The sequence below is a fragment of the Choristoneura fumiferana genome, chromosome 12, assembly GCF_025370935.1.
Source record: "Choristoneura fumiferana chromosome 12, NRCan_CFum_1, whole genome shotgun sequence".
NCBI lineage: Eukaryota > Metazoa > Arthropoda > Insecta > Lepidoptera > Tortricidae > Choristoneura > Choristoneura fumiferana.
The window spans coordinates 9,663,518-9,690,517 of record NC_133483.1 but is presented as its reverse complement, the minus strand read 5'-3'; the positions used below and the strand labels follow the sequence as shown (position 1 = coordinate 9,690,517).

The 27,000-nt window shown below is 36.1% G+C and overlaps 1 protein-coding gene across 1 annotated transcript; it reads right to left on the bottom strand.

The window, feature by feature from the left end:
• Nucleotides 1-1,966: 1,966 nt before the first annotated feature.
• On the bottom strand, nucleotides 1,967-18,074 carry LOC141433265 (very long chain fatty acid elongase 2-like). Its single transcript, XM_074095229.1, has 5 exons — nucleotides 17,966-18,074; nucleotides 16,238-16,428; nucleotides 14,850-14,924; nucleotides 4,564-4,860; nucleotides 1,967-3,993 (listed from the first exon to the last, which is right to left on the bottom strand). Exons 1-5 carry the CDS (start codon nucleotides 18,021-18,023, stop codon nucleotides 3,754-3,756), a joined length of 861 nt encoding a protein of 286 aa, XP_073951330.1. The 5' UTR covers nucleotides 18,024-18,074; the 3' UTR covers nucleotides 1,967-3,753.
• Nucleotides 18,075-27,000: the final 8,926 nt, after the last annotated feature.

The window sequence follows — 27,000 nt, the reverse complement described above, 5'->3', positions numbered from 1 at the left end:
GCACACTTCGCACTACTGAAACCATTACAGAGTACATTTATGTTAAAAATGCAATGCTAGAAAAGTCTCCCAGTATGATTACAGAACCAGATCGAGTCTCACTTATTTTGGAAGGAATACAAGATACGCGGTGGTCAACGCCATTAGCAGTACACTGCTGCCCTGATGTTGAAACTTTGATCACACACGCAACAGCACTGGACAACATACGAAAGGTACAGCGTAAGATGACCGAGCATCATGATTCTGTAAGTAGACCAGTTTTTGACAAATCTAGAAGCACATTTAAACCAAAATTAAATCCGGGCACAGACAAACTTGAAGAACAAACTTGCTTTAGGTGTATAAAAAAAAGATAATACAACCGAATTGATAACCTCCTCCTTTTTTTGAAGTCAGTTAAAAGTACTCGTGATTGCATTACCTACTGCTATTTGCAAAAAAACTAAAAAAAAAGTTGTAAGGGCAACTCTAAGACGTCTCTGTCTGTTTTAGCGCGCTGTCTAGGCGCTGTCAGTGTAACATACGGTCGACTGTGACACGCAAGCCGCGTAAAATAGATGGATCAAGTTGCCTGAAATTATTGAATTTACTATTTATTTATTCATAAAAATATATTCTATAAACGTGCATTTAGTGTTCTTCGGTAAATATTGTAAGTTCGAAGAAAATCGCGAAAAACCTGTTAGTTGTACCTATTGAAATGTCTAATATGAGTAAATAATTATGTGTTAGATGATACAAGTTCAGTTATATCATGGTGCACCCCTGGAGCACCCATAATATCTCTTGGTGTAAACTGATATGATATACATGAACTTGTAAAGTCCTATAACTCAGCGTTGTATGTTCACAGCTCAATGTTGCTTGAAGTAAAGTACAACATAACCCACCAAAAACATTATTTTTTAACTTTGTATCCCTTTACAAATAGAATTTACCTAACTTATATCAGCTTGCAAAAAGTAAAGTAACTTAGGTATATCAGTTTGCAGCGAGGCGAGCAGGTCACGCGCATCCCCGATCCCGCGTCACCTCATCCCGCGCACTCCCACCACACCCTATCTTAACTATGTTATGGATTATGTACCATTGCGCCTTTACACGAGCATAGGAAAACAAAATTGCATCGTTTGCACATTGTTTGTTTGACCGTCATTTTCAGACTATCTAACTAATCACATGTCGAAAAAATCCGTAAATAGTAATTTAAATAGAAAATAATCACTACGAGGTAAAGGGGAGAGCCGGGATAGATTTTTTTATACAAAGTGATATCCTAAAGGTGCGTCGTCTTCCATACAAACTTTGGTGCCTCAATATTTCTTCCACAGACGTATATTATACTAGCATTTGCCCATGGCTTTGCTCGCGTTAAATTTGAGGTAACACAGATTTACTTTCTACGATCTTTATTTTCGTGTTTTAATTGATTTTTCGGAGGATTATATTTGCAAATTTTTGAATTTAAAAATCAACCTACATAATCATAATTCGTACAAACTTTGAACCCCTGTTTCACATCTCGTGTTTCTTTTGCCCGCGACTTCGTACCTACGCGGCATAGGATTGTTCCTGCGGGATAGGAATAAGTGAATTCAACACTGTCCGCGATTGAATTGAAACAGGCTTCTATTATTTCGGGTATTGATTTTTAAAAAGCTTTCACTAATAGATTTTTTAAATCAGCTCACATTTTCCAGAGATTCCCCCAAACAAACAAAGAAGCATACAAAGTTAAATATTTCCTTATGCCAAGGGAATTTCGAAAAATCCATACTTAGTGCACTTGTATGATACTTTATCTACATGTGTGCCAAATTCAGATCAGTAATTATATGCATCTATATGTATTATATAAATCAAAATATGCTATTATGATATATGATTATAAATAATAATTTGATATTATGTATAAAAAATGTCTGTTTTAGGGTTAGGGTTTCCATTAATAAAACACAAAAAAAAACATGTAATTTGATTGATATCATAGTTTTATTACTTTATTACAATATAATTCCTTGTCATTATATATTGGAAATATTGATCATCAAATAATTATATTGGTTTTCAAAATAATAAATGTGTCACTAAAACTGAATCTCCAAACAATATAGAAATGGCTACCTAAAATTAATTATAATCACTGGAAAATAATATTGATCATCATCAAATAATTGAACTGAAATTTAACGATATGACATATTTTATTATGTATTACAATTAATGAAATGATAATAAGCTCGGAGTTTCGTTGTCTTGTTTACAACTCGGCGCGGCGCACGGATCTTACCTGCACTAGCAATAAGTATCGGCAGAATGCTGTCGGAGTGTTGTATTGTTACCTACCCCCTTTTTATGTTCTCGCTCATTATAAACATACATGTTTAATTTTAAGTTCTCATAATAAGTGAATTGTAAATTCTTAATGAGAATAAATGATCTTTAAACCTATAATAATGATATGTTCTCACAAATTACACCAATTGACGCAACCCAAACTAAGCAAAGCTTGTTCTATGGGTGCTAAACAATGGATACATATATACTTAAATACATACAAACATCCAAGATTCAAGTACCTACCTACTACAAAAATTCGTTTTTATCATACAAGTATTAGCAAGAAATTTTCGGTTCTGGCACTTCGCTGGCCGCTACCGCGGCACGCTCACTTCGCTCGCTCGGCTCGCGCGCTGAGGGTCGCAGTTCTACCTAACACTCCTCCTCGCTTCGCTCGTCGTCGTACCTAACCAGACCTACCTTAGTAGAATTCAAAGCATCGAATTAAGGAACTGATCTATTTATTAGGTGACAGATCTATTGTTTTAGGTACAAATATATTATTGCAGGCCGTGACTTATTTTTAGAGGACAGATCTTACATTCAGGGTATAAAAAAAGTGATCAATCTATTATTTAAGTTACATATTAACATTAATCTGATGCTTCATACTGGGAGACAGTTTTGATTAATATGATGACTAATATATTTCTTAGGGATAGATATTATAATTAGGATATCGCAGTTTAGTGAAAAATCTAAATTTAAGTGACAGAAAACATAGTTCCTAATGTTATTCGTGATTGCGTCGAAATCTTAGCTTGGGTCTTTAAAATAATGTGTCATTATAGAATGAAATTTTAAAATTTGATCAAAACATACTTCGCTCAAATATAATTTAAAGGATCTCAACGGTACAATACACAGGGCCGGCGCAGCGGCCGAGGCGGCCGAAGTTGTCAATTGCCTTCGGCGTCGAGACGCTCGGTTCGTGGGGCCCTGGCGCAAGGGAACTCTTCAGCTGCCAAAGAGACTGGTCGACGCCACCGGAGACAAGAGGGCTGGCAGCTTCCTCGCTCAGCGTCTTGGCATCGTCATACAGCGAGGAAATGCTGCCAGCATTCTTGGAACCATGCCACAGGGGCCTTTTTTAGATTTATATTAGTTTTTCATTATTATTATTAAGTTTTTATTGTTTAAATCATTTATTATGTAAAAAAAATAAAAGCTTGCAAAAATTTAAAGGAGTTGACAATTTAAAAGAAATGTCTTGTCTGTTTGTTCGACTGTATACTTACTCCAAGGATGCATCCAAAGATTACTCTCCAAAGAGTACTTAACTCACGCTTCTCTCTTTCTACGGGTTCCACGCAACTAGAGGCTAGGCATATGAAGTAATACTATGGGAGGATTTACTCGTACTTAATGCTTAGATATTTAAGATGTAATTCAATTGTTTTTGTGCTAAAGTTAACTGTCTTTATTAGTCCGATGGGAAAAACCATTTGTATTCAATTTCAAGTGACCGTTTTTACTTTTAACTTGAATATTATCTTCTTTTTTAACATATGATTTTAAGTAAAAATCACTGAAGAGGTATATCATTAATAGTACGTTAAAGAAAATAGTAAACAGTAAAATGTATGACGGCGTGCATTCCGATACGGCAGTGGCAACTGCTGCGTGGACAATCATTATTCCAAATTGAATCTGTAAAGAAAATAAAACACGTGTAATGTTACGACTATCGATTGTTTTGATGTAATGTTTAGCCGAATGTGCGTTTCACTTAATAAAATGAATTAAATACCAACCTTTTCTCGTCGTTTTTTGTATTCCGTCGAAAAGAAAAGCTTTAAGATCAAGTTGGAAGATAAAGCTTTTGAATGTTTACAGAATTCGATCCAAATTGTTAGAGCAATATTTTTGAATTTAATAAGATAGTTATAATGAACATTTCTTGTTCAAAAAACTATAGCTAGCAACCTTTCAGGATTGTTTTAAAATCAAGTGCTGTTTAACTTAAGTATCATAATTACGTAAATATTTCGGAATTTATTTTCGACCGAGAAAAATAAGGTGAAATGATCATTTGGCCAAATACTACCGGGCAAACGAATTTATTAAGATCATAATAGTTTAAAATAATGTTATAATATTTTAATGTTACAAGAAGTGTTCTATATAACTATCTTATTAAATTCAAAAATATTGCTCTAACAATTTGGATAATATTATTTTCTAACTAGTTAATTAATAACTTTTGGAAAATATAATTACCAATTGAAACGCAGTGAGGTATTTCTTCCACCACAAATATTTGTCGAGACTTGGAAAAGCTGATAATCCGTAATATGCGTACATGAGTATATGTACAAAAGAGTTAATGGTCCCAATCAGTATAATCACGTAGGTGGGGTTATACTTCAACATTCCCCATGTAGCAGCCACCATCAATGTGTGATGATAAACGTGAAGGAAAGTAATTTGGGTCTTCTTCTTGCGAAGCACAAAAAACACGGTATCCAGAAGTTCAGAAACTTTGGCCATTAAGTAATAATGGAAGGCCGATGTTGCCTGGAATGTAAATAAAAAATATATATTAACCTTGCTTTCAATTAATAGAAATGGTTACAAAATGTACGGATACAAGAACCCCTATTAGCGAAATATACACGGACATGACGAAAGCGTTCGATTTTGTCGATCATAATATATTACTATAAAAGTTGGAACGCTATGGAATGAAAGGAGTTTCTTTTAAATAATTAGAATCGTACTTACACAATATAATGCAATGCACTTAAAGAATCTGTGATAGAACATTGCAAGAAATTATCTACTACTCCAAATTTAGATCGCAGCTCCATGGTGTGCCTCAAGGAAGTATCTTGGGACCCCTTCTATTTTTATTGTATATTAATGACTTATAACGTTTTAAACTTTCGTGATTCTCACTCATAGTCAAAATACCATATACGGGACTTCGGGGGTTTCGGGTTGCCTAAACGTCGAGGTAAATATTACTTGTGTAAAAATAGCATGATAAGTCCCGTAAGTATATGTTATTTTGACTATTAATGACTTGCCTGCGCATATAAATTATCATATGGTATTGTTTGCTGATGACAGCACATGCTTAATTAGAGCGTCCAACTCCCAACACATATGAGAACGAAATAAATAATACACTTGCAACGATCATTGAATGGCTAGGTATAAATAGATCAGAAATTACTATTTAAAATACAAAAATTATGCAATTCCATCAATCCAGATCAAATTCAATCAATCTTAATGTAAAGTAATAAAGATAGAGTAATAATAATAATAATAATAGCCTTTCATTCCTAAACATAGGGTTACAAGAGGTCCCTAAGTTCGGTGTGCCTTTTGGCATATGCCTCCTCCAATTCCTTCCAATGGGTCCTGTCCCTTGCCACTCTCAGCCAGAATGGTCCCGCTATCTGTTTCAAGTCATCTTCCCATCTCCTGACTTGACGACCCCTACCTCTTTTACCGTCTCTTGGTTGCCAGAGGGTGACTTGCTTGCTCCATTTGTTAATGGGGTGGCGTAACAAATGTCCAGCCCATCTCCATTTTTGGACGTCTATCCGGGTAAGAATGTCTGTGAGTTTTGTCCTTGTTCTCATGTCTACGTTCCTGACTCTGTCTTTGATTTTTAACCCTAGCATGCTTCTTTCCATGGCACGTTGGCAATTTGTTAGCCGTTCCCTGTGGTGGAGTGTTGTTGACCAAGTTTCACAGCCATAAGTAAGAACTGGCAGAATGCAGGTCTCGAATGTTTTCTTTTTTATGTGATTGCCTAGATCCTTACTTTTCACTATTTCCTTTAGTGACCAGTATTTTCTCCATCCTTGGGCCACTCGCCTGTTTATTTCCTTTATCATTACATCTGTAGGGGATATTATCTGTCCTAATTAAATATATTCTTTGACATATTCGATCTTATTGCCATCTACCATAACGTCTATTTCCCTTGAGTTTGAAATCAATTTTGTTTTACTGGCATTGCACTGATTTCCAGACCACCTTCTCTACTTATATTTGCTAGGCTCTGCATCATTTGTTCTATTGCTGCTGGATTCTCTTCAAGAAGCACCAGATCATCGGCAAATCTTAGGTGGTTTAGGCGAGCTCCATTAATGTTCAGACCTAAGTGGTCCCAGTTTAGCTGTCTAAAGATGTGCTCGAGTACGGCGTTAAATAGCATAGGTGAGAGAAGATCGCCTTGGCGTACGCCCTTTTTGATAGGAAATGATTCTCCTGTTGATTCTAGTTTAATACTCAAAGTCAAAGTCAAAGTCAAAAAAATATCTTTATTCAATTTAGGCTATAACAAGCACTTATGAATGTCAAAAAAATCTACCACCGGTTCGGAAAAACCTCTGCTGAGAAGAATCCGGCAAGAAACTCAACGAGGTATATTTTTTTTTTTAAAACAGATTTACAATATTATTAAATGATATGTATACATCACAAGTATTTAACACAACTTTATTTTTAACACAGTAGGTTCGCTATTTGAAGGGATCGCTAATGCGGATCGGAACTCTTTCCAAATATCCCTGTCCATGATATAATCATTAACTTTATAATACGCCTTTGATATTAATGTCTTCTTGACAATAGATCTGAATTTTGTATCAGTTTAATTTATAATATTTTTTTGGAATTTTATTATAAAAACGTATGCAATTTCCCAGAAAAGACTTTTTGGTTTTAGCCAGTCTGTAAGATGGAGCTTTAAGCTTCCCTGTGTTTCTAGTAGCCTTTGGCTTATCGACGTTAGTGGGAAAATCACATATGTTCTTCCTAACATACATGATTATTTCAAAAACATAAAGCGACGGCAGGGTTAGGATATCTGTTTCCTTAAAAAAAGATCTTAAAGATTCACGCGTCTTCAAATTATAAATTGCTCTAATTGCTCTCTTTTGTAAGATAAAAATTTACTCAATGTCTGCAGCAGATCCCCATAAAATAAGGCCGTACGAAATAATGCTGTTAAAGTAAGAAAAATACACCAACCGTGCCGTCGCCACATCGGTTAGCTGCCGTATTTTCCAAACTGCAAAAGCAGCAGAGCTCAATCTACCCGCGATTGCTGTGACGTGAGGTCCCCACTGTAGTTTAGAATCGAGCGTTATTCCTAAAAATACTGTTGATTTTACAAATTCAATAGTTTGACCATTTAACTTTATATTAGAAACTGAATTCGAGCTAGATGAATTTATCAACGAGAATTTAATACATTTAGTTTTCTTAGGATTTAGTAACAAATTATTGGCAGCAAACCATGCGGATATCACGGACAGGTTTCATTGGCTCAATGAAGTCGGTATCTTTTCTACTAACCTTGAACAGTAAAGACGTGTCGTCAGCAAACATAACTATACCCGACTTTTGGCTTACCATATAAGTAAGGTCATTTACATAAATAAGATATGCCTTGATGCACTCCCATTTCGACCACAGATCCCTCCGATACTGTTCCGTTAATCGCTACCTTTTGCTTTCTTTGTGTGAGGTAAGATTTAATGAGTTCTAAAGCGAGGCCACGAATGCCATAAAAATTTAACTTACAAATTAAAGTATCATGATCCACACAATCAAAAGCTTTCGAAAGGTCGCAGAATACACCTATAGCGTCATGTGATTCCTCCCAAGCTTGCAATATGAATTTAACTAAACTATGACCCGCGTCTGTAGTAGACCTGCCTTTTGTGAATCCGAACTGCTGTGGATGCATGATTTTATGGGTATTAAAATGCGAGATCATTTGCGTCAGCATTATTTTTTCGAATATTTTGCTAAACGCTGATAGGATGGACACAGGACGATAATCAGAAGGATTATCTTTATCACCTGATTTAATAATAGGAACTTTCATCAAATCTGGAAATACGCCTTCATCTATACAGCTATTAAAAATAAATGCTAAAGTTGGAGCAACGACATCTAAAATGGAATGTAGAACCTTAACTGCCCCACAAGTCTTCCGTTTTTTTTACTTTCAATAATCTAAAAGTCTTAATGATGTCACAGGGGAGAGACATGCGTGAATTTAAAATTACTTAAGTTTGGAATAGCTACATTTTGTTTTAAGAGCGATTCAGCTAACTTTGAGGAAGACGCGAGACATTTTGTCGTTTCGATGGGGATTTTAGAGAAGTAGGTATTAAACTCGTTAGCTACTTTAACCGCGTCCGTTTCTAATACGTTGTTAATCTTTAATGATATAGAGGACTCCGCGTTCTTACGCGTTTCAGTACTTAATCACAAAAACTTTTTCACGAACGACTTTATCACGAAAAAACTTTATTACGAATGGACTTTATCACGAAAAGACCATATCACGAAAACTTTTTCACGAACTACTTTATCACGAAAACTTAATCACGAATAGACTATATCACTATTAGACTTTATCACGAAAAAAAATTATCACGAAAACTATATCACGAATAGACTTTATCACGAAAAATGTTTGAAACTTCTTCACGCTGAAACGGCTATAGGGATTTGGATGAAATTTGGCAAAAAGTTAGTATATAATCTGGATTAAAACATAGAATACTTTTTATTCCGATATTCAAACGGGATAGGGATACAATTTCGAAATAACAACCGCTAGGCTTAGATACATGAAATTAGCTATGTAGATAGTTGGACGTCTGGAATAACACGTAGCTAACTTTTTGACCCGATACTCCCACGGGATACCCAGGGATAAAATGTCGAAATAACAACCACTGGGCTTAGAGCCATAAAAGACGGTTCGGAGCAGAAGCGACTCGGATAGGTTAGGTTCAGAAAGCTAAGGCGGGGAGCGAAGCGGAGCGTAGCTCCCGCCTTAGCCTTCGATGTTAGGTTTTTTTTATAGCAGCCCGGATAATAAAGGAAATAGATAGATTAGTAACAGAAAAAAGCAATTTTAATCAATAATCGCAATATAAATTGTCAATAACACTATTTAGTATAAAGATTTTATCCCTATCCCGTGGGAAAATAGGGATAAAAGTAACCTTTGTGTTATTCCAGAGGTCCAGCTACCTACATACCAAATTTCATGGCTCTAAGCCCAGCGGTTGTTATTTCGAGATTTTATCCCTGGGTATCCCGTGAGAATATCGGTTCAAATAGTCGCTTGTGTTATTCCAGACGTCCAACTACCTACATAGCAAATTTCATGACTCTTAGCCCAGCGGTTGTTATTTCGAGATTTTATCCCTATCCCGTAGGAATATCGGGATATAAAGTATTCTTTGTTTTAATCCAGATAATAAACTAACTTTTTGCCAAATTTCATCCAAATCCGTCCAGCCATTTCAGCGTAAAGAAGTTTTTATCCCTATCCAGTGGGAATATCGGGATAAAAAGTAGCCTATGTGTTATTCCAGAAGTCCAGCTACCTACATACCAAATTGAATGGCTCTGAACTCAGCGGTTGTTATTTCGAAATTTTATCCCAAGGTATCCTGTGGGAATATCGGGTCAAAAAGTCATCTATGTGTTATTCTAGACATCCAGCTACCTACATATCAAATTTTAAGGCTCTAAACCCAGTGGTTGTTTTTCAAGATTTTATCCCTAAGTATCCCAATATCGGGTCGAATAGTCACTTATGCGTTATTCCAGACGTCCAGCTACCTACATACCAAATTTCATGTATCTAAGCCCAGCGGTTATTATTAAAAGATTTTATCCCTATCCAGTGGGAGTATTGGGATATAAAGTATCTTATAGTCAAAATACCATAACGGGACTTATCACGCTATTTTTACACGAGTAATATTTACCTCGACGTTTCGGCAACGTTACAGTTGCCGTGGTCATGAGTAGACCCTACTCCTAGAGTCTAACGTCGAGATAAATATTACTCGTGTAAAAATAGCGTGATAAGTCCCGTTATGGTATTTTGACTATCAGTGAGAATCACGAAAGTTTGAAACGTTATAAAGTATTCTATGCTTTAATCCAGATTATAAACTAACTTTTTGCCAAATTTCATCCAAATCCGTCTAGCCGTTTCAGCTTGAAGAAGTAACAAACATTTTTCGTGATAAATTAAAATAAAATAAATAATAATATATGTATTTTCAAGCATTTTAACTAATTGTCTCATCGACAGCGGAGTCTCAGTAATAGGGTCCCGTTGGCACCCTTTAGGTACGGAACCCTAAAAAAGATGAAGGCAATAGGAAAACTGCAATGATGTCTCAAAAACCGTTGTTTTCACTTTAAAAAAATAGAAAAATGCGTGTTTTTGCAGGCAGATGGAAAGATCAGCAAAGTAGGTAGGCTTTACAAGTTAACGAGTAAGTCTAATAATACGTTTTTTCTACTCGTGTAGGTACTTTAATCCGCACATTATAATTTCACAAACAAAACAACGAAGGCGCTTTTTAGGGCTGATTTAAAAGTCTATTGTGTCTGGTCCTGGCTACTAATTATGCGCTAATTCACTGAATTTTTAAACTTATTTCAAACTAATTTTAACTCACCTACCTATACAATACAATTACTCTTTATTGTACACCAGAAATAGTAAGCTATACAGAAAACAGGTACAATGAGAGAAAAAAGCAATAGGCAGTCTTAGCGCTTAAGAGCGGTCTCTTCAAGGCAACCTTATTTCAGAATATTAAAACGCAACAAAAATACACCTACACATACATATATCGTACAATATAATACACGTCTAAAATGAATTTAGGCGTGAGATAAACATCCACATATAAATCCATACTAATATTATAAATGTGAAAGTGGGTGTGTTTGTATGTTTGATGATTGAAGATTTTATCCCTATCCCGTGGGAATATCGGGATAAAAAGTAACTTATTCCAGAGGTTTAGCTACCTACATACTAAATTTCAGGGCTCTACGCCCAGCGGTTGTTATTTTGGGATTTTATCCCTGAGTATCCCGTGGGAAAATCGGGTCAAAAAGTATCCTATGTTTTAATCCAGATAATAAACTAACTTTTTGGCAAATTTCATCTAAATCCGTCAAGCCGTTTCAGCGTGAAGAAGTAACAAACATTTTTCGTGATAAAGTCTATTCGTGGGAAAGTCTTTTCGTGATATAGTATGTTCGTGATTAAGTTTTCGTGATAAAGTCTTCTCGTGGAAAAGTCTTTTCGTGATATAGTCTGTTCGTGATTAAATTTTCGTGATAAAGTCTTTAGTGGTAAAGATTTCGTGAAAAAGTCTTTAGTGGTAAAGTCAATTCGAGATAAAGTTTTTCGTGATAAAGTTTTCGTGATAAAGTCGTTCGTGAAATAGTTTTTCGTGAAATAATACTAGCGCCGTTCTTACGTCGACCGGTTTCAGTATTTATAATTTTCCAAACTGTTTTAATTTTATCATCAGAGGACTTAATTTTATTAGTTACATGGGCTGCTTTATTACATATAATTTTGAATAATTTTGAATAATCCCTGACATACTGGTGGAAACGTTCATCAGCAATACACGATTTCTTATCATAAAGATCATATAAGACGTCCCTACTCCTACGTATTCCGGGTGTAGCCCATTCATTGAATGATAGTTTGTTTCCTATTTTAATACGTTTTTACTACACGTTTTATCGTATTCCTCGCATACAGTATTTAACAAAATTTTGAAATTTTCGTTTGGATTTTTAGTATTTACTTTTAAATTGTTTACTTTTTGCGCGATGTTTGTTTTGAGACGGTCAAGTTTTTGTTTGTTCAACGGCCTAATTTCTATGGTTTGATTAACACCGCCCCTAGCCCGAGGTAACTTCACTGTTTGAGTTTTGTGACCCGATCGTACTCCACTGATAACAGCTTTTTCTAAATACTTACAAGTTAAGCAAATGTTGTCAATACATGTGGTCGAAGTGGTTGTGACTCTGGTGGGTTCATTAAATAAGAAATTTAAATTAAAAGATTTTAAAACAGAAATAAACTAGTCGTTTTACTGATTTTTCTTAGAACATCTTCCATAGTATTTATAAACAAAGGAATACTCGAGTTTGGTGGTCTATATATACATAAAATTAAATACTGTTTCGTTTTCGCAGAAGCGATCTCGCATACACGTTCAACAGAAAGGCTGGACAGGTCTTTGCGTTCTTTGAACTTTGAACCATTTTTCACTAATATGAGAGACCCGCCACCTGCTGCAGATTCTCTGCAGAAGGCGCTGGCTATTGCATAATTTTGTACATTAAATTGCATTGAATCTTTTTTTAGCCAGGTTTCTGTTAAGCAGATAATATGTAAGTTTAACTTTTCAGAGAGTAATTCTGAATCTAATATTTTGCCAGTGAAGCGATTTATATTTTGATGTAGAAATGATAGACTACTTTGCTTCTCTATTGTCGGTGTAGGTAGTTTAAAGACACATTCGCGCTTGAAGGTGTCGTCCTAACAGGGCCGGGGGAGGGGGGGTGATTTCCGAATACGGAATTAATATAACATGCTAAGGATTTAGCAAGCTTGTCGGGGGTCAGTCGGTAGTCACTAATAACATTATTAGTGTCAAAAAATAAAACGTCACTATGACGGCTCGTCATCTTAAACAATAATTTGTTTAAACGATATAAATGATTATTGGATTTATTTAGAGAAGCAGAATAGGGAAACGCACCTATAATAATGTTTTTAACACCAAGTTTTGATAGTAAATCGAACCCAGTTTTTATGTCCGAACACCTAACGTCGGCCTAAATACTGGCCTTGCTAGATTTGTATATACTCTTAAGTAATTCTATATAGTTGCTCTGGGTCCCTTGTTGTTCAAGGCTCCGCCATATGTATTGGTGTCTGAGGCTGTCGAACGCCTTTGAGTAATCTATAAACGCCAAGTAGATATGTTTATTATATTCGTTATACTTCTGTATCAACTGTTTTATTGTGTGAATGTGATCTATTGTGCTGAAGTCTTTTCTGAATCCTGCCTGCTCTACGGGTTGGCTTTCGTGTAGTGTTAATGATATTCTTTCCAGGATCACTTTAGCAAGTACTTTATAAATGTTTGATATTAGAGAAATTGGCCTATAGTTCCCAATCTCGTCTCTAGGGCCTTTTTTATGTAATAAAATTATGTGACACTCGGTCCATTCTTCTGGAATTTGCCTTGTTTGTATGATTTCATTAAAAAGTTTTGCCAGCACAGGACTGATTTCCTCTAAGGTTCCCTTGAGCATTTCATTAGGTATCTTGTCCGGCCCTGGAGCTTTCTCGAGTTTTTGGAATTTTATTGCCTTGAATACCTCTGAAGCAAGGATTTCTGGCACTTCGTCTACTTTGTTTTCTTTTGATTCGTTTACTTCCGGAATTGTAGCCAACCCTAGATCGAATTTATCAGAATACAATAAGCGGTAATATTCCGTTGCTAATTTCTGTATTGAGAGTCGATTAGTTAAGTAAGATTCGCTTTGCTTTTGTTTCGATATCCATTCTTTCCCATGTTTGCTTAGTTGTTTCATAGCCTTTTTTGTTCCTCCTGTTCTTTTTATATTTTCTTCCAAAACTCTATGTATTTTCTCCTTGCGATCTCTCCTCATATTCTCCTTAATTTCCTTGCTAAGGTTTGCAATTTTTTGGCGTCTTTCTTTGTCCCCTTTATTTGATATTAGTGTTCTTCTTTCGTCTAATAGTTCTAGTGTCTCTTTGCTTAAATAGCTTTCTTTACTTCTGGGTTTGCTGACTAGCATCTCTTTCAATTTGTTTTGCAATCTTCTGTATTTAATCCCAGTTTCTGCGTCGGAGGTAATAATTTCATTTAATGATTCTGTTGTGCAGGAATTAGCGGAGCGACTGTGTTCTGATATTTGAGGCAGCTCATTATTATTTACCAGGTTTTTCCTGGATCTTTTCGGTTGGTTTAGGCTTAGGCAGCTTCTTACCATGCCAAGATAGAGTTATTGATTGTTAAAATTTTAGGTATTGAAATCTACTACTTTGAGAGCTACACCGCTCAACGGTATCGCAGATGCTTACACTTTGTGGATTGTATTTACGGGCCTTAAAAACGACCATCTTTTGGGCATTGTACCTGATACCGTGTTGCTCGGCATAACTCTCACAATCATACGCCTAATGGAGTTGATTGAGGGGCCCAGCAGCACCATGTCATCCGCATAACTTATGTTATTGACAGCTACCCCGTCTATATGGCATGCATCCGACATGTAGGCTGCTAAGCTTCTCAATCAACCCATTTATGTACAAATTAAAGAGGACTGGAGACGTTAATCCTCCCTGTCTAACACCACACTCAAGTCCGTATTCATCAGACCATTCTCCTGCCCACATTATCAGATTGATTTGGTTAGCGTACCAAAATTTTAGTAGTGCAATGCAATCAGCTGGTACAGTTTTTTTACTCAGCTTATCCCACAGCAAATCATAGGCCACCAAATCAAACGCCTTCGACAAGTCAAGAAAACACGCACCCTGTAAGGGGTACTTAATGTAATATTTTTGCAAATAAAAATTACATACTTACTAACTTTGGGTGTGATTGAATATAGCTCTTTTATGAAATACACAGAATGATATTTACCGTTAACTGAACATCTGGAACATCGATCATGCATTTTTTTCTGACTAATCCGTATTTGAGAATTATCGTCATACCCTGGAAAAAGCAAAGTAAATAATTTTTACGTTAGAATAGAAAACTATTGTGAGACTTGTATTTAGATCACGGCCTCTTCATGGAAGAGAATAAATCACGATTTACTGTAAAGCTCAGTTAAGTACCTACCTACATTCAAAGTGTATCAAACTGTTAAACTTAAAACAAGGATAACGGCTAAATTTTGATGATGGTATTGTTTTTGAAAATACAAACTGAAATATAGATGCACAGAAAAACCAGAAAAATAAGACCATCACTGGGAATCGAACCCTGGTCCTCGGTATTCCGTACCGCGTGCTATACCGCTACACCACTGATGGTCAACGGTACATACACGAATTTCCCCTATGCCGCATCGAGAAACAAAATCTGAGATATAAGGTGCATAGGGGAAATTCGTGTCTGTACCGTTGACCATCAGTGGTGTAGCGGTATAGCACGTGGTACGGAATACCGAGGACCTGGGTTCGACCCCCAGTGATGGTCTTATTTTTCTGGTTTTTCTGTGCATCTATATTTCAGTTTTTATTTTCAATTTAGGTTTTACGGGATGACCGTAAAAGTAAAAATTTGGAATTGAAATAAAAAATACAAAAAGATTCCAAAGAACCAATCTTAGTATTGTTTTTTCCAACAAGTGTTCATTAGACACAATTAATGCATGATACCGGAGTAAATATTTATGTATTTGTCGGAAGATAGGATTTAGAGAGGCGGGATCTGACCCTAACATGTGGGGTTGTGGGCAAACCAGCCGGATTTGGGCAGTGCATGAAACTATTTTGGAGAACTAACAAAATAACTAATTGTGGTCTATATAAAACCAAAACAATATGACACTCATTCACTGAAATCTTAGTAAAGCAATTGTCACAACGATTTACAGTAACTTAAAGAAAACCCTAGTTAATACTTTAGAAACGCGTAACAGTTCCTGGGTTTGTCGACTTGGGCCAGACTTCTTTTACAAACTAATAATTGACAATCGCTTTTCCTGCGTCCAGATCTCAGGCTCTGTCAAGCGCGCTACGCATGCCAACACTGGCGTTTCCTAAGTGCTATTATGCCAATCCTTAATAAACCCCGCATATCAATAACCAATATACATTAATAATTATACATATTGATATATCGGATAATGCACTTCATGACTATCCTCGGTCATAAAGTGCTAGTGATATACATAAATCCGAAGCGTAGCTTCGTCCGTCAAAATCTACTCATCAACGAATTGCTTTTTCCTGGCCTCGGCAGTAATGTACTTTTCTTGGTAGGCTGCCAAGAAATTATAGAAGCTAGTAGGTACTTACAGTCCAAAATACGTAGGCGGAGTACAATACTTGGGCTACGTTGTAAATGAGTAAAGGTATCTTGAGTTTGAGCGCCGGTCGGTTTTCCATAAAAGCTGGGCCAACTTTCAATGAAAACACCAGGTAAGCAAATAATATCACCATAACTGGACCTGGTGTTCCCATCAGGAACCAACCGTCAATGTACTGAACTGCAATACAACAATTTTTAAAGTTAAAAACATTGAAAAAAAATAGTATATTTTTTATCGAGAGATTAAAATAAGCCAATATATACCCGAGAGATGGTTAGCCACCCGAGCTTTAGCGAAGGAGTCTATCTGTTCAAGGGTATATATTGACTTTTAGTTTCGAAATGAAAACCCTATTATTCACTTCGATTGCAAGGAAAAAATAGTCATTTTTGTGAAAGAATTAATGCGTTTCTTATTCCTCCAGTCCATAAAACTTTCATAGGTTTTATATAAATTTCTAGATTCGGCAGCTTATCAATTAATGGCTCAGGCCTGAAATATCCGTTTTCCTAAAATGTATTTTTCGCAAAATGTCTGCTTTTCAGAATGTCAACACGTCCTTTGCATAATTTTAGCTTCTCAAAATGTCAGCTATTTAAAATTGCCTATCTCCAAAAATGACAGTTTTTGTATTATAATGTTCGCTTTTCAGAAAGTGCTTATTCTCAAAATGTCTGCAACCTCAAAATATCAGCCTTCTTATAACGTTGGCATTCCAGAAAAGTCTTATTCCCAAAATGTCTCCAATCATGGTCTTCAAATTACATCTAAATCGGTTCAGCGGTTTAGCCGTGAAAGAGTAACAGACAGACAGACTGAGTTACTTTCGCATTTATTAGCATTGATTTTTAGTAAAAAACTAAACTACGAAAATCCCTTCGTTCGGGTACGAAACCGGTTGAGAACGAAAAATATTTTGTTCTAAAGCAGTAATTTTATATTAGGTATAGATATTTATGTTATCAATGAGTAAGTATGCAAGCAATTAAACCTTTTACATTTAGAACATTGATTTGAAAATAAAGCAGACATTATGGTAAAACAAACATAACAAGACTATAGCCTATTTAAAAAAGTGAACATAACGGGAAAGCAGAAATTATGGTAATGCTAATATTATAGGAATGTTAACATTATACGACCAGACGACCAGACGACCAGATGGCCTAGTGGTTAGAGAACCTGACTACGAAGCTTGAGGTCCCGGGTTCGATTCCCGTGTCGGGGCAGATATTAGTAGTAATTAGTGAAAAAAAAAACGTTTCAAAATAGCGGAATTTGTTTTGCTTTTGCACGGAGTTTTTGAAAATTAAAAGAAATAAAAGAGTTATTCACTATTTAAACGACTTTTTATCTGTGAGAATATGTCACTTTGGTGAATTAAGTGATGCAGAAATTATGACGCTGCCAGAAATAAAACAGCCGGCAATGGAAGTGATCAGTAATTTGCTACCTTTAAAAACGAAAAATGCATGCATTTATTGCATGCATGCAAATTATTATTTATCAATTGTTTATGTTTGAGCTCGTATAAAAAGTAATGTATGCAACTATTCATAATCAGCCATTGAGACACTCATGCGTATCTATTATGACATTCGTCTTCGCATCATGTCATAAACTCGCACTTGTGTCTCAATGGCCCTTATTATGATACAGTTGCATAAATAACTATTATAATGGAGAAGAATTATAGCACTCCGAAAATACTCACTCTCTGATTTAAAATACCAAGGAAGTTGGTCAACATATTTTTCTACGTTTGGTTCCATTGCGTACCCTTCTGCACCACAACACTACACACTTCAAAGAGGTTAATATAACACTATAACATAAAGTCACCTGAATTTATATAAGTAGTATTAATTCAGTGATTTGTACGTCATTAGTCAATCGATATACGTAGAAATTTAATTTGTATGACAATAACAACTTTGCGTGATTGGTGACGTCTGTGTTATTGGCTACTAAATTACGTTATTTTTAGGGCTCCGTTGTTAGTATAAGAATGTATTTATATTATATTTAACCAGCCTCTGCCCGCAAGTTCGTTCGCGAAGGTAGCATAATAAGTGATTATAGCCATAGTACGTAGTGCAGCATTACTTATTCGTCCAAGAGCTCATGGTGCTCGTGATTCCTAAGTAAGCTGACATAAATTAAAAACGTAGAATTTTGCAGTAAACATCATTTATTGAAATTTAAGAGCCGCACTTTATAAAAAAAAGAAACAACACACAAATTCCTATAAAAAAATCACAAAAACAAGAGTTAGACAATTTTTAAGATCACATGTTGTGAGACAGAGCAGATAGTCAATTACGTAAAAAAATATAATTTGCAAGGTTATGAAAAAGTTAATCAGCCGTAAGCCAAATAAAACCTAATAAAGATGTAGAAAACGCTTATGGCAAGCCTTTTTTTGAATTTTAAAAAATAAACATGTCCCAACACCTATACAAAAGACACAATATTAATAGCTAAGGAAATTCCTGATATGATGGACCTGGTTAGTTGTACGCTAGTAGGTACTAATGCCTACATGCATGCATGTATTCATCGGGAAACTAGCCTACAACCCATGTGAACAAAAATCTATAATAGCGATTGTCTTTCGTATACGGTATTAGCATAACATTTAAAAGCGAGTGATTAGGTTAATCTAATATTATTTGACCGGTTTCACTACGCAACGGAGTCCTCTTCTGAACCTTCACCCACACCGACGGAGCCCATGTAGCAGTAGACGTCACACGCACATGTGATTAAACGTGTGGATAATACCACAAGACGACACCCATCACGAGTAGGTGGTAGATCAGGGTGTGAGTAGAGGTATAGGTAGGACTGAAAAGAAAATTTTAATTATCCCACAACAAGGGAAAAACCCCAAACTAACACGGCCCTAGGCAACCACGGAATAAAAACTTACCCGATGAAACATCGGCAGTATTTGAGATAATCGTTAAAACGCCCCGTCGTACGGGCGTGCAGCAGAAAAGCAGCGGGCAAACGCTTAACAACTTGCGGCACAAGCCGGCCACACACTTGGTAAAACTGGAAGCAGAATATTTTAAAATTAAAATACCAACTCAGACAAGAGCTCCGCGCTATCCAACATGTGATCTAAGAGTTGAGGCCAAAAACAAAAACATCAGTCGAACCAACGAATCAATGAATTAAAATTTCAAATTTCAAATCAGAAATAAAATGTGTAATACAAAAGAGTTAATTGCCAGCACACAACCGGCCAGTAAAAACGCTTGGAAAATGAACGAAAAGTTTGCAACACTAAAGTTCATGCAGCGGTGTAATGCTGTAGTAGGTAACGATACAGAAAACGATTATGTGCGAGTAAGATAAGAGCCATTTTGTAACATTAAATTCCTCTTACTTACCCCGCGATTTCCCGCAAAAAAGTCCTTCATGATTGCACCTTCCTTTTAGGTAGAGATGACAGTATTTTTTTTATTGATACACAAACATAATATAGTATAAAATGAAACGATAACAATTATATGGATTAAATAATGTCTAAACCCTGTATTTCACCTCCCTGGGGCATCGTGCCCAGCATGCTTGCGGCATTCCTAGTCCAGTCCAGTCGTATCTTGAGTTGGTTTACATTTTACGGTCCAGTTTAAATAGAACTACATCTGTTTACGCATCGTTTTACGTCTATGGGAAGTACCCTAAAAAATTTATTTTTTATTTTTAGTTTTTTAGGCTCGTATTTAGTAATAACTAAGCTGACGTTGGAACTTAGAAGGAAGATATTATACAAAATGTTGAAATTGTTGTAGAAGGTATCAAATTACTTGTTATCTTTTGAGTTGGCACTACTATTTATTTCTATGACTATGGTGAGTGATCTTTTTTTTTATTAAATAATAGGCAAGTGTAACTTGATAAGGTGATTTGATTTCAGTCGAAACTCGAAACGCGTTAACGCTTCTGTGACTTATGTATGCATTGTCAGCGCTTAAATTCCAGCGACCCAAGAGTTCCTTAATAACCCTAGTGCAGGCACATGTGTTATTTACATAGACTCTTTGTTAAAAGTTGTACCTGTCTTATCTTATTCTAAAAAATATTGAAAGAAAATCTAATCTTATGTACCTATATTATATCCGTACTATTATAAAGGGGAAAGTGAGTTTGTTTGTTTGTTTGTTTGTTACGCTTTCACGCCGTAACTACTGCACCGATTCCTATGAAATTTTGCATACGTCATACTAGAGGTCCAGAATAAATAATAGGGTATTTTTATTTCTTGCAAAATTACATGCTTGCTTGCATGCTTAAATGCAGCTTTGAATGCATGCTTGCTTGCACTATTCCTTGCATAACTACATGCTTCCTTACATGCTTACTTGCATGCTTGCTTGCATGCTGACTTGCATGCTTACTTGCACGCTTGCTTGCACTATTCCTTGCATAACTACATGCTTCCTTACATGCTTACTTGCATGCTTGCTTGCATGCTGACTTGCATGCTTGAATGCATGGTTGCTTGCATGCTTGAATGCAGCTTTGAATGCATGCTTGCTTGCATGCTCGAATTTATGCTTGCTTGCACTATTCCTTGCATAACTACATGCTTCAACAACACTCGAGTACGAACTCCGTACTTGATATACAGTACCCATTGTTTAATTTTTAAGATATTTTGTAACAGCTTAGTGTTGTGTTTTGTTTAGATAGTATCTAAAATGCATGTGTGATTTTGGCATATACTACTAAGATTCTCATTTACGTACTGCTGCGCTGCCTCGGTTATATTATACCCTCAAATTTGTAGTTATGTTAAAATCTTGTTTTATTAAACGTACATTGGTCTACACACATGTCTAATTTAACTTCACGATTAAGAATGACGAATCTTACTTCACCGTGATACAGTTTATAACTAGTACGGGGAGTAAAGGACATCATTAATACTCAAAGTATAAACCTACAACATATGTACCTACCCACCTTTAGACTTAAGTAAAATATTTACTTTGCGTGATTGTAAAATGTTTTGTTGTTGTTGGTAAAATAAAGTTTTTATTATTATTATTATTATTATTATGCTTCCTTACATGCTTACTTGCATGCTTGCTTGCATGCTGACTTGCATGCTTACTTGCTTGCTTGCTTGCATGCTTGCTTGCATGCTTGCTTGCATGCTTGCTTGCATGCTTGCTTGCATGCTTGCTTACATGCTCACTTGCATGCTTGCTGGCTTGCTTGCTTGATTGCTTGCTTCTTTGAAATGTTAATGGTTAACGCGAGCGAAGCCGCGGGTAAAAGCTAGTTATAATATAATATGGTAAAATTCAACCCTACATGAAACTATCACACGATGTCCAATTCATTTAATAATCCCTTGCCGAAGTGCACTTGTCAATACACTATCTACTCCGAACTAAAGCTATAAAAACCCACGACACACGACAACCAATCATATTCACAAACATATAAGAGCTAACACGAACGCGTTACTGACATTGTTAATCTATACCTACCCACGATCTATTCAAATACGTTAAAAACCAACTTACAAAATAGCAATATGTTTTTCGAGTTGAATGTTTTTTTTCTGCTATCCGCAATTAGTCAAAAGACTAATCGGATTAGATGAGGGTAGTTCATGACTTGCATGGGAATAAGGCCATTGCCGTTTTCTCCTTTTATAACGATTGGCGTCTTTTCAGCCTCACAACGTTTGTTGATCATAATTATTATCGATGACGTTTGCTATGGATCCTTTTCATTGGCTGTCGCAACTGTAGTCCGACCAACGAGGCTTTTGTAACCCGAATAACACAGAGTACTTTATACATATCCGAATAATTCTTCCGCCTATGAAACTTGGCACATAGCGGCCTTTATAAAGGAAAGCCTGTCGGAAAGCTTTACTTTCTTCGAGCACACCTAAGAGCAACATCCAGTAATAAAAAGCCCTAAGCCCTAAGCTGATAAATTATTTTTTATCTATTTAATTTAATTGAATATCTTCACATCGCCAAACAAAAGGCGACTCCTTTTACTGGGTAAATTGTCGCTATTTCCGTATTTGTTGTTTAAAAGGTTTTCCATAAAATTCCGAAAGTTTGGGTTGTCAAGTTTTGACCAGGGTATATTAGAATGAATCATAAATTCAGTCAAGTCTTTGTTAAACTGTTTTTAGTGCATAATTATTATGCGATAATAAGAAAAAACACCTCTTAAGAGTCACAAATGACGCATTCTCATTGGTCAATTTAATTTCACATGCAGCAAACGATTACTTTTGATTGTTCAATTGTCGTTTCAGCACGCCGGGAAAATTATTCTGAAATATGTTCCAAAAAGTCGTATCGTACTATGAAATACATAGGTATATAGATAGGTATATATATACCAGTTACCGTATTGTGTTACATGTTTATCGTGTTTTGCAAGCCACCAATGAGTCAGCTGTTAAATGTACAAATATAGGTAGTTTTGTGTACTGGATTTAAGTTATCTATGGCCATATTTTCGACCAGTGTCGTGAATAAACGTTTATTCGCAACAAAATATGTACAGTTAAGTGCAAAGGTATCGACACTGCCAAAGTTACAAAAATATGTATACACGACTTTATGCCCTTAACATTAAGGTCGTGTATTCATATTTTTGTAACTGGCCGTGTCAATATCTTTGCACGTGACTGTACATAGGTGATAAAAAAGAAAAACAGTACCTGAGACAGATATTGCCACGAAATAGTCCCAACTCAGCATGTTGTCAACCTTGCAGCAGGTACATGTTTGACTTTGAAAAGTAGACGAGTACGAGACAAAGTCGACTGAATTCTATTTCTCGAAGCTCCTATTCTGTAGCAGTTGGGACTAATCTAAGTCTATTATTGTATCATATTTATATTGAATGATATTCTGTCTCGTGATCGTTATGAATTTCATAATGTTAAGAGTCGTTTCGATCATTGTCCGTCTTAATGTACATACAAGATATATTTGAATTATATGTACCACTCCATAACCATTTTTTTTTACTTCACGTTACACACACCGCCATCTATTTCACCTTGGACCAAACAAGCAGAACTCTGGTTAAGCGAGGAGATATTCGAGCGCCATCAAGGATCCCTGCTGGTTCGAGGCTTGGTCAATAGATGGCGCTTCGGCGATGATGACCACTTCAATAGGCTCGATATGGCGGACAGACTACTTACCGCCAATAGCGTGAAATTTGTGATCTATCGTACCAAGTTTCAGATGTATTTTAATTTAGAAAATACTTTCACTTGATCGCTGCAGTTTCGACTGAGATATTTTCGCACACATGCTTGTAATTTGTTGTAAACAGAAGTCTTTGTTAATTTCGTTCTCATGAACAAAGAGCAGATTGGCTTAGTTGCATAAGGCTAGAGTTTACCCTACCCTCGGCTTAGGAAGTTCGGGTTCAAACCCGTTGTTAGATTTAATTTTTTTTTTGTTTTTTTTTTATTGTTCTCAGTTAATGATGTTAATATTTTTTGAAATGTGTAGCTAGAAATTTATAAGACCTAATTTAGACAAACATTTTTTTAAAAATTTTAGGTTAATCTGAATATGCACAGCACAACTACAGTAAGTACTATGAGACTTATAATTCCTCACATCCACTCAAGGGTTGCTTGGTAGAGATCCCTTCGAGGGATAAGTTCGCCTGTACAAAGTCAAGGAAACCGAATCACGTACCAGAGTGGAACCCAAGTGGAACCTTTTTATATTCAATTGCGATGTGATTTCTTTGGCAAGTGTATGGGATGTCAACATGACATTAGTAGCACATAGGTTCCACCCTGGTACGTGACTCAGTTTCCTTGACCGTAACTCAACGATTGTTTATTTATTTTTTATTTACAATACACTTTACATACTATGAGAAAATTAGTCATAATCATTATCCCTATACATACCTACATACACAGGCCTCCTCTCACAATGAGGGCGGGCGTTATTTTAACGCAGGCCCAGTGTGAATTGAAATATAGCACACACCATTAATTATATAGCAGGTGTGTGTACGTTTATTCACGATATTTTCCTTCAACGAAAAACACGTGAAAATATGAAATTAGACTTGTTTATTTTTATTTAAAATTTAATTGGTTGGGTAGTAATCGAAGGCTCTATTGAACAACAAATAAAAAAGTCCATCACTAAGTCAGTTTTTATTTATTTATTTACATCAGTCAATTAAATTAGCCCACATACAACCACTGCTGAGTCCCTCTTGCATTTTCACGCCACTTTTCCAGTCTTGTGCCAGTCTCGTACACAGCTTACCAGCCGACAATGTATGTTATGACAGTGTTTTTCACTCTGTAATTAAATATTTTATTATGAAAATAAAACATATTTTGAAGAAGCATATTTTGTCAAATGAACTTTTCTCTGAACTCCAAAATTACCGAGATATGAGGCTCAAAAGTTAGTCCGCTACCAATCCTGCCGTGAAACAGCAGTGCTTGCACTGTTGTGTTTCGGCGTGGAGAGTAAGACAGCCGGTGAAATTACTGGCACTTGAGGTATCCCATCTTAGGCCTCTAGGCTGGCAACGCATCTGCAATACCCCTGGTGTTGCAGATGTTTATGGGCGGTGGTGTTCTCTTACCATCAGGAGACCCACTTGCTCGTTTGCCATCCAGTCAAATAAAAAAATTAAATAAAAAAACCAAGCGGCTGGGGACTTGAAAAAAAACAGTAAAGAAATCTGTCCTAAACACCTACGGTCATGGAAACTCAGACTTTAGGCCTCCCCCATATTTTCCCGTGTTGCCAATACTCGCCACGTTTGATAAGCGGGTTGGCGAGCGTAGTAAGTATATGATGTGGGGTTGCTTGGAAAACGCTGCTGCCCATCTTCTGATATTATCCCTCAGCCGATTCCTACGGTACCCACGGGGGTGGTGAAAGTTGTATGTTGTACTCAGCCTCTACTGTACTTACTTTTTAATTTCCTTATAATACGTCTTTTTCGAGACTAGAGTATTGATGCTTTATGTATTTTTTTCGCAAAGTTCGTGGCTTCATAGTTTCCAATGTGAATTATAATTCAGTTCAATACTTGAAAATATAACTGCATTCATATTATAGATTATAGATAATGATAATCCCGCCAGTTTTGAGGACAAATTACGATAAAAATTACTCCATTAGTTTTCAATGTCATGACAACCTATGACAACAAACGAACAAAAAATTATGACTTGACGAATTTGACATTTGACTTGATGTTTTTTTTATTTTTATTTTATGGAAAAGCCACAAGCCATGCAGCCTTTATCTGATTTTATCTCTACTAATTTATAATCCGTTAATGCAATTTTCCGTACTTATTTGTTAATACGTTAATGTTATGTGATTTTCTTCCTAATTTCTGTCGGAAACCCAAAGAATTGGCAATACATTTGTTCGTTGCACTTCAGTCTTTTGACTGACGGACTTTGTACCTATGGCCAGCAAAAATATTTAAAAAAAGTTAAACGAGCTTCAAAATGGTAATTATGTGATTTTGATCAGACAAATCAAACGAAATCTGGCAACGTCGCTTAGCATCGAATTGTCAGCGAGTTGACAACGTAGCTGAAACACACACTACTAACCGAGCCGTTGGCGTACGATACTGTCGCCGTCCACTCACATATTGACAAAAAATAACTAAAATAATCATCTAGATTAAGCTATTAATCAAAAGCTTTCTTTAGGTAAATAAAAAATGCCTCAAATAAAGAACAAAATAAAAGTCAACAGATGTGATTTTAATTTAAAATTATTCTTTCAAGCGCACATGATTGTGTTAAAACATTAGTATGGAAATCGTTCCACCTTAAAGAATAAGAGAGTAAGGAGACTATTTTGCAAAAAAAAAACATTTATTTCCAATTTCACCGCAACACTACCTACAGCAAATGAAAGTACTTAAAACTTGCGCACAGCATGCTGTAATTACTTATTAACAATTTACTTAATTAGCAGGTGAGTAAAAAAAATATTGTTTAAGAAATAGGTCTTACCTACTGCGAAAATAACCTTCTTATGTTAATCAGGCATTGGGTGGCAATAATTTTGATCCGGTTTAGACCTGCATGAAAATCACGTAGGTAAGGTACATTGCGGCGCTCGATTGACCACTACAAACTTGTTGGCTTTACGGCCTTGCAATGTAATGCAACTTGCACGATTTTTCATCCCGGTCTAAAACTGGGTTTTAAATTTAACCTCCTGATCGCCACAGTCACACAGTGATCTAGTATACGAGGAGATTCGTTGTATGGAGACTTCCGAATAATTCTCCCGCCTTTGAAACTTAAGTTGTTTGAAAAGTTACACAGCTAGAGGCGCTGTTCGTGTTTGCATACAAATTTAGATTTTAACGCGAACGCGATCGAGACGTATTTCGTAACCGAAAACTTACACTAAGGTCACAGTATATGAGTAGAATTCACATCATTACAGCGCACCGGGGCGCGCCGCGCTGCGCGCACAAGCAGCAGCACGTCGTCGCGCGCGCAGCGGGCGCAGCTCTTGGGGCAGACATACCTACCTAGTTCTCATTAATGCAGGTCAGTCTCAATGGTTCTTGAACACCATGATAGAGGATTTAATAGGTATATGGATGTAGATAAAATATTGTATGCAACTGTACGTCATTACATTAGGCCTTAAAACACTCATGTGACCCTATTATGAAACTCGGCTACGCCTCGTTGTTTCATAAAACCACACTCTT

What these genes read in the sequence shown, in the direction of transcription:
- LOC141433265 (XM_074095229.1), bottom strand. Translation starts at nt 18,023, where the DNA reads ATGGAACCAAACGTAGAAAAATATGTTGACCAACTTCCTTGGTATTTT. An exon ending in TTGGTATTTTAAATCAGAGA is followed by an intron (nt 16,429 to 17,965) that starts GTGAGTATTTTC and finishes GTTGTATTGCAG; the next exon opens with TTCAGTACATTGACGGTTGG. An exon ending in CCGCCTACGTATTTTGGACT is followed by an intron (nt 14,925 to 16,237) that starts GTAAGTACCTAC and finishes TGCTTTTTCCAG; the next exon opens with GGTATGACGATAATTCTCAA.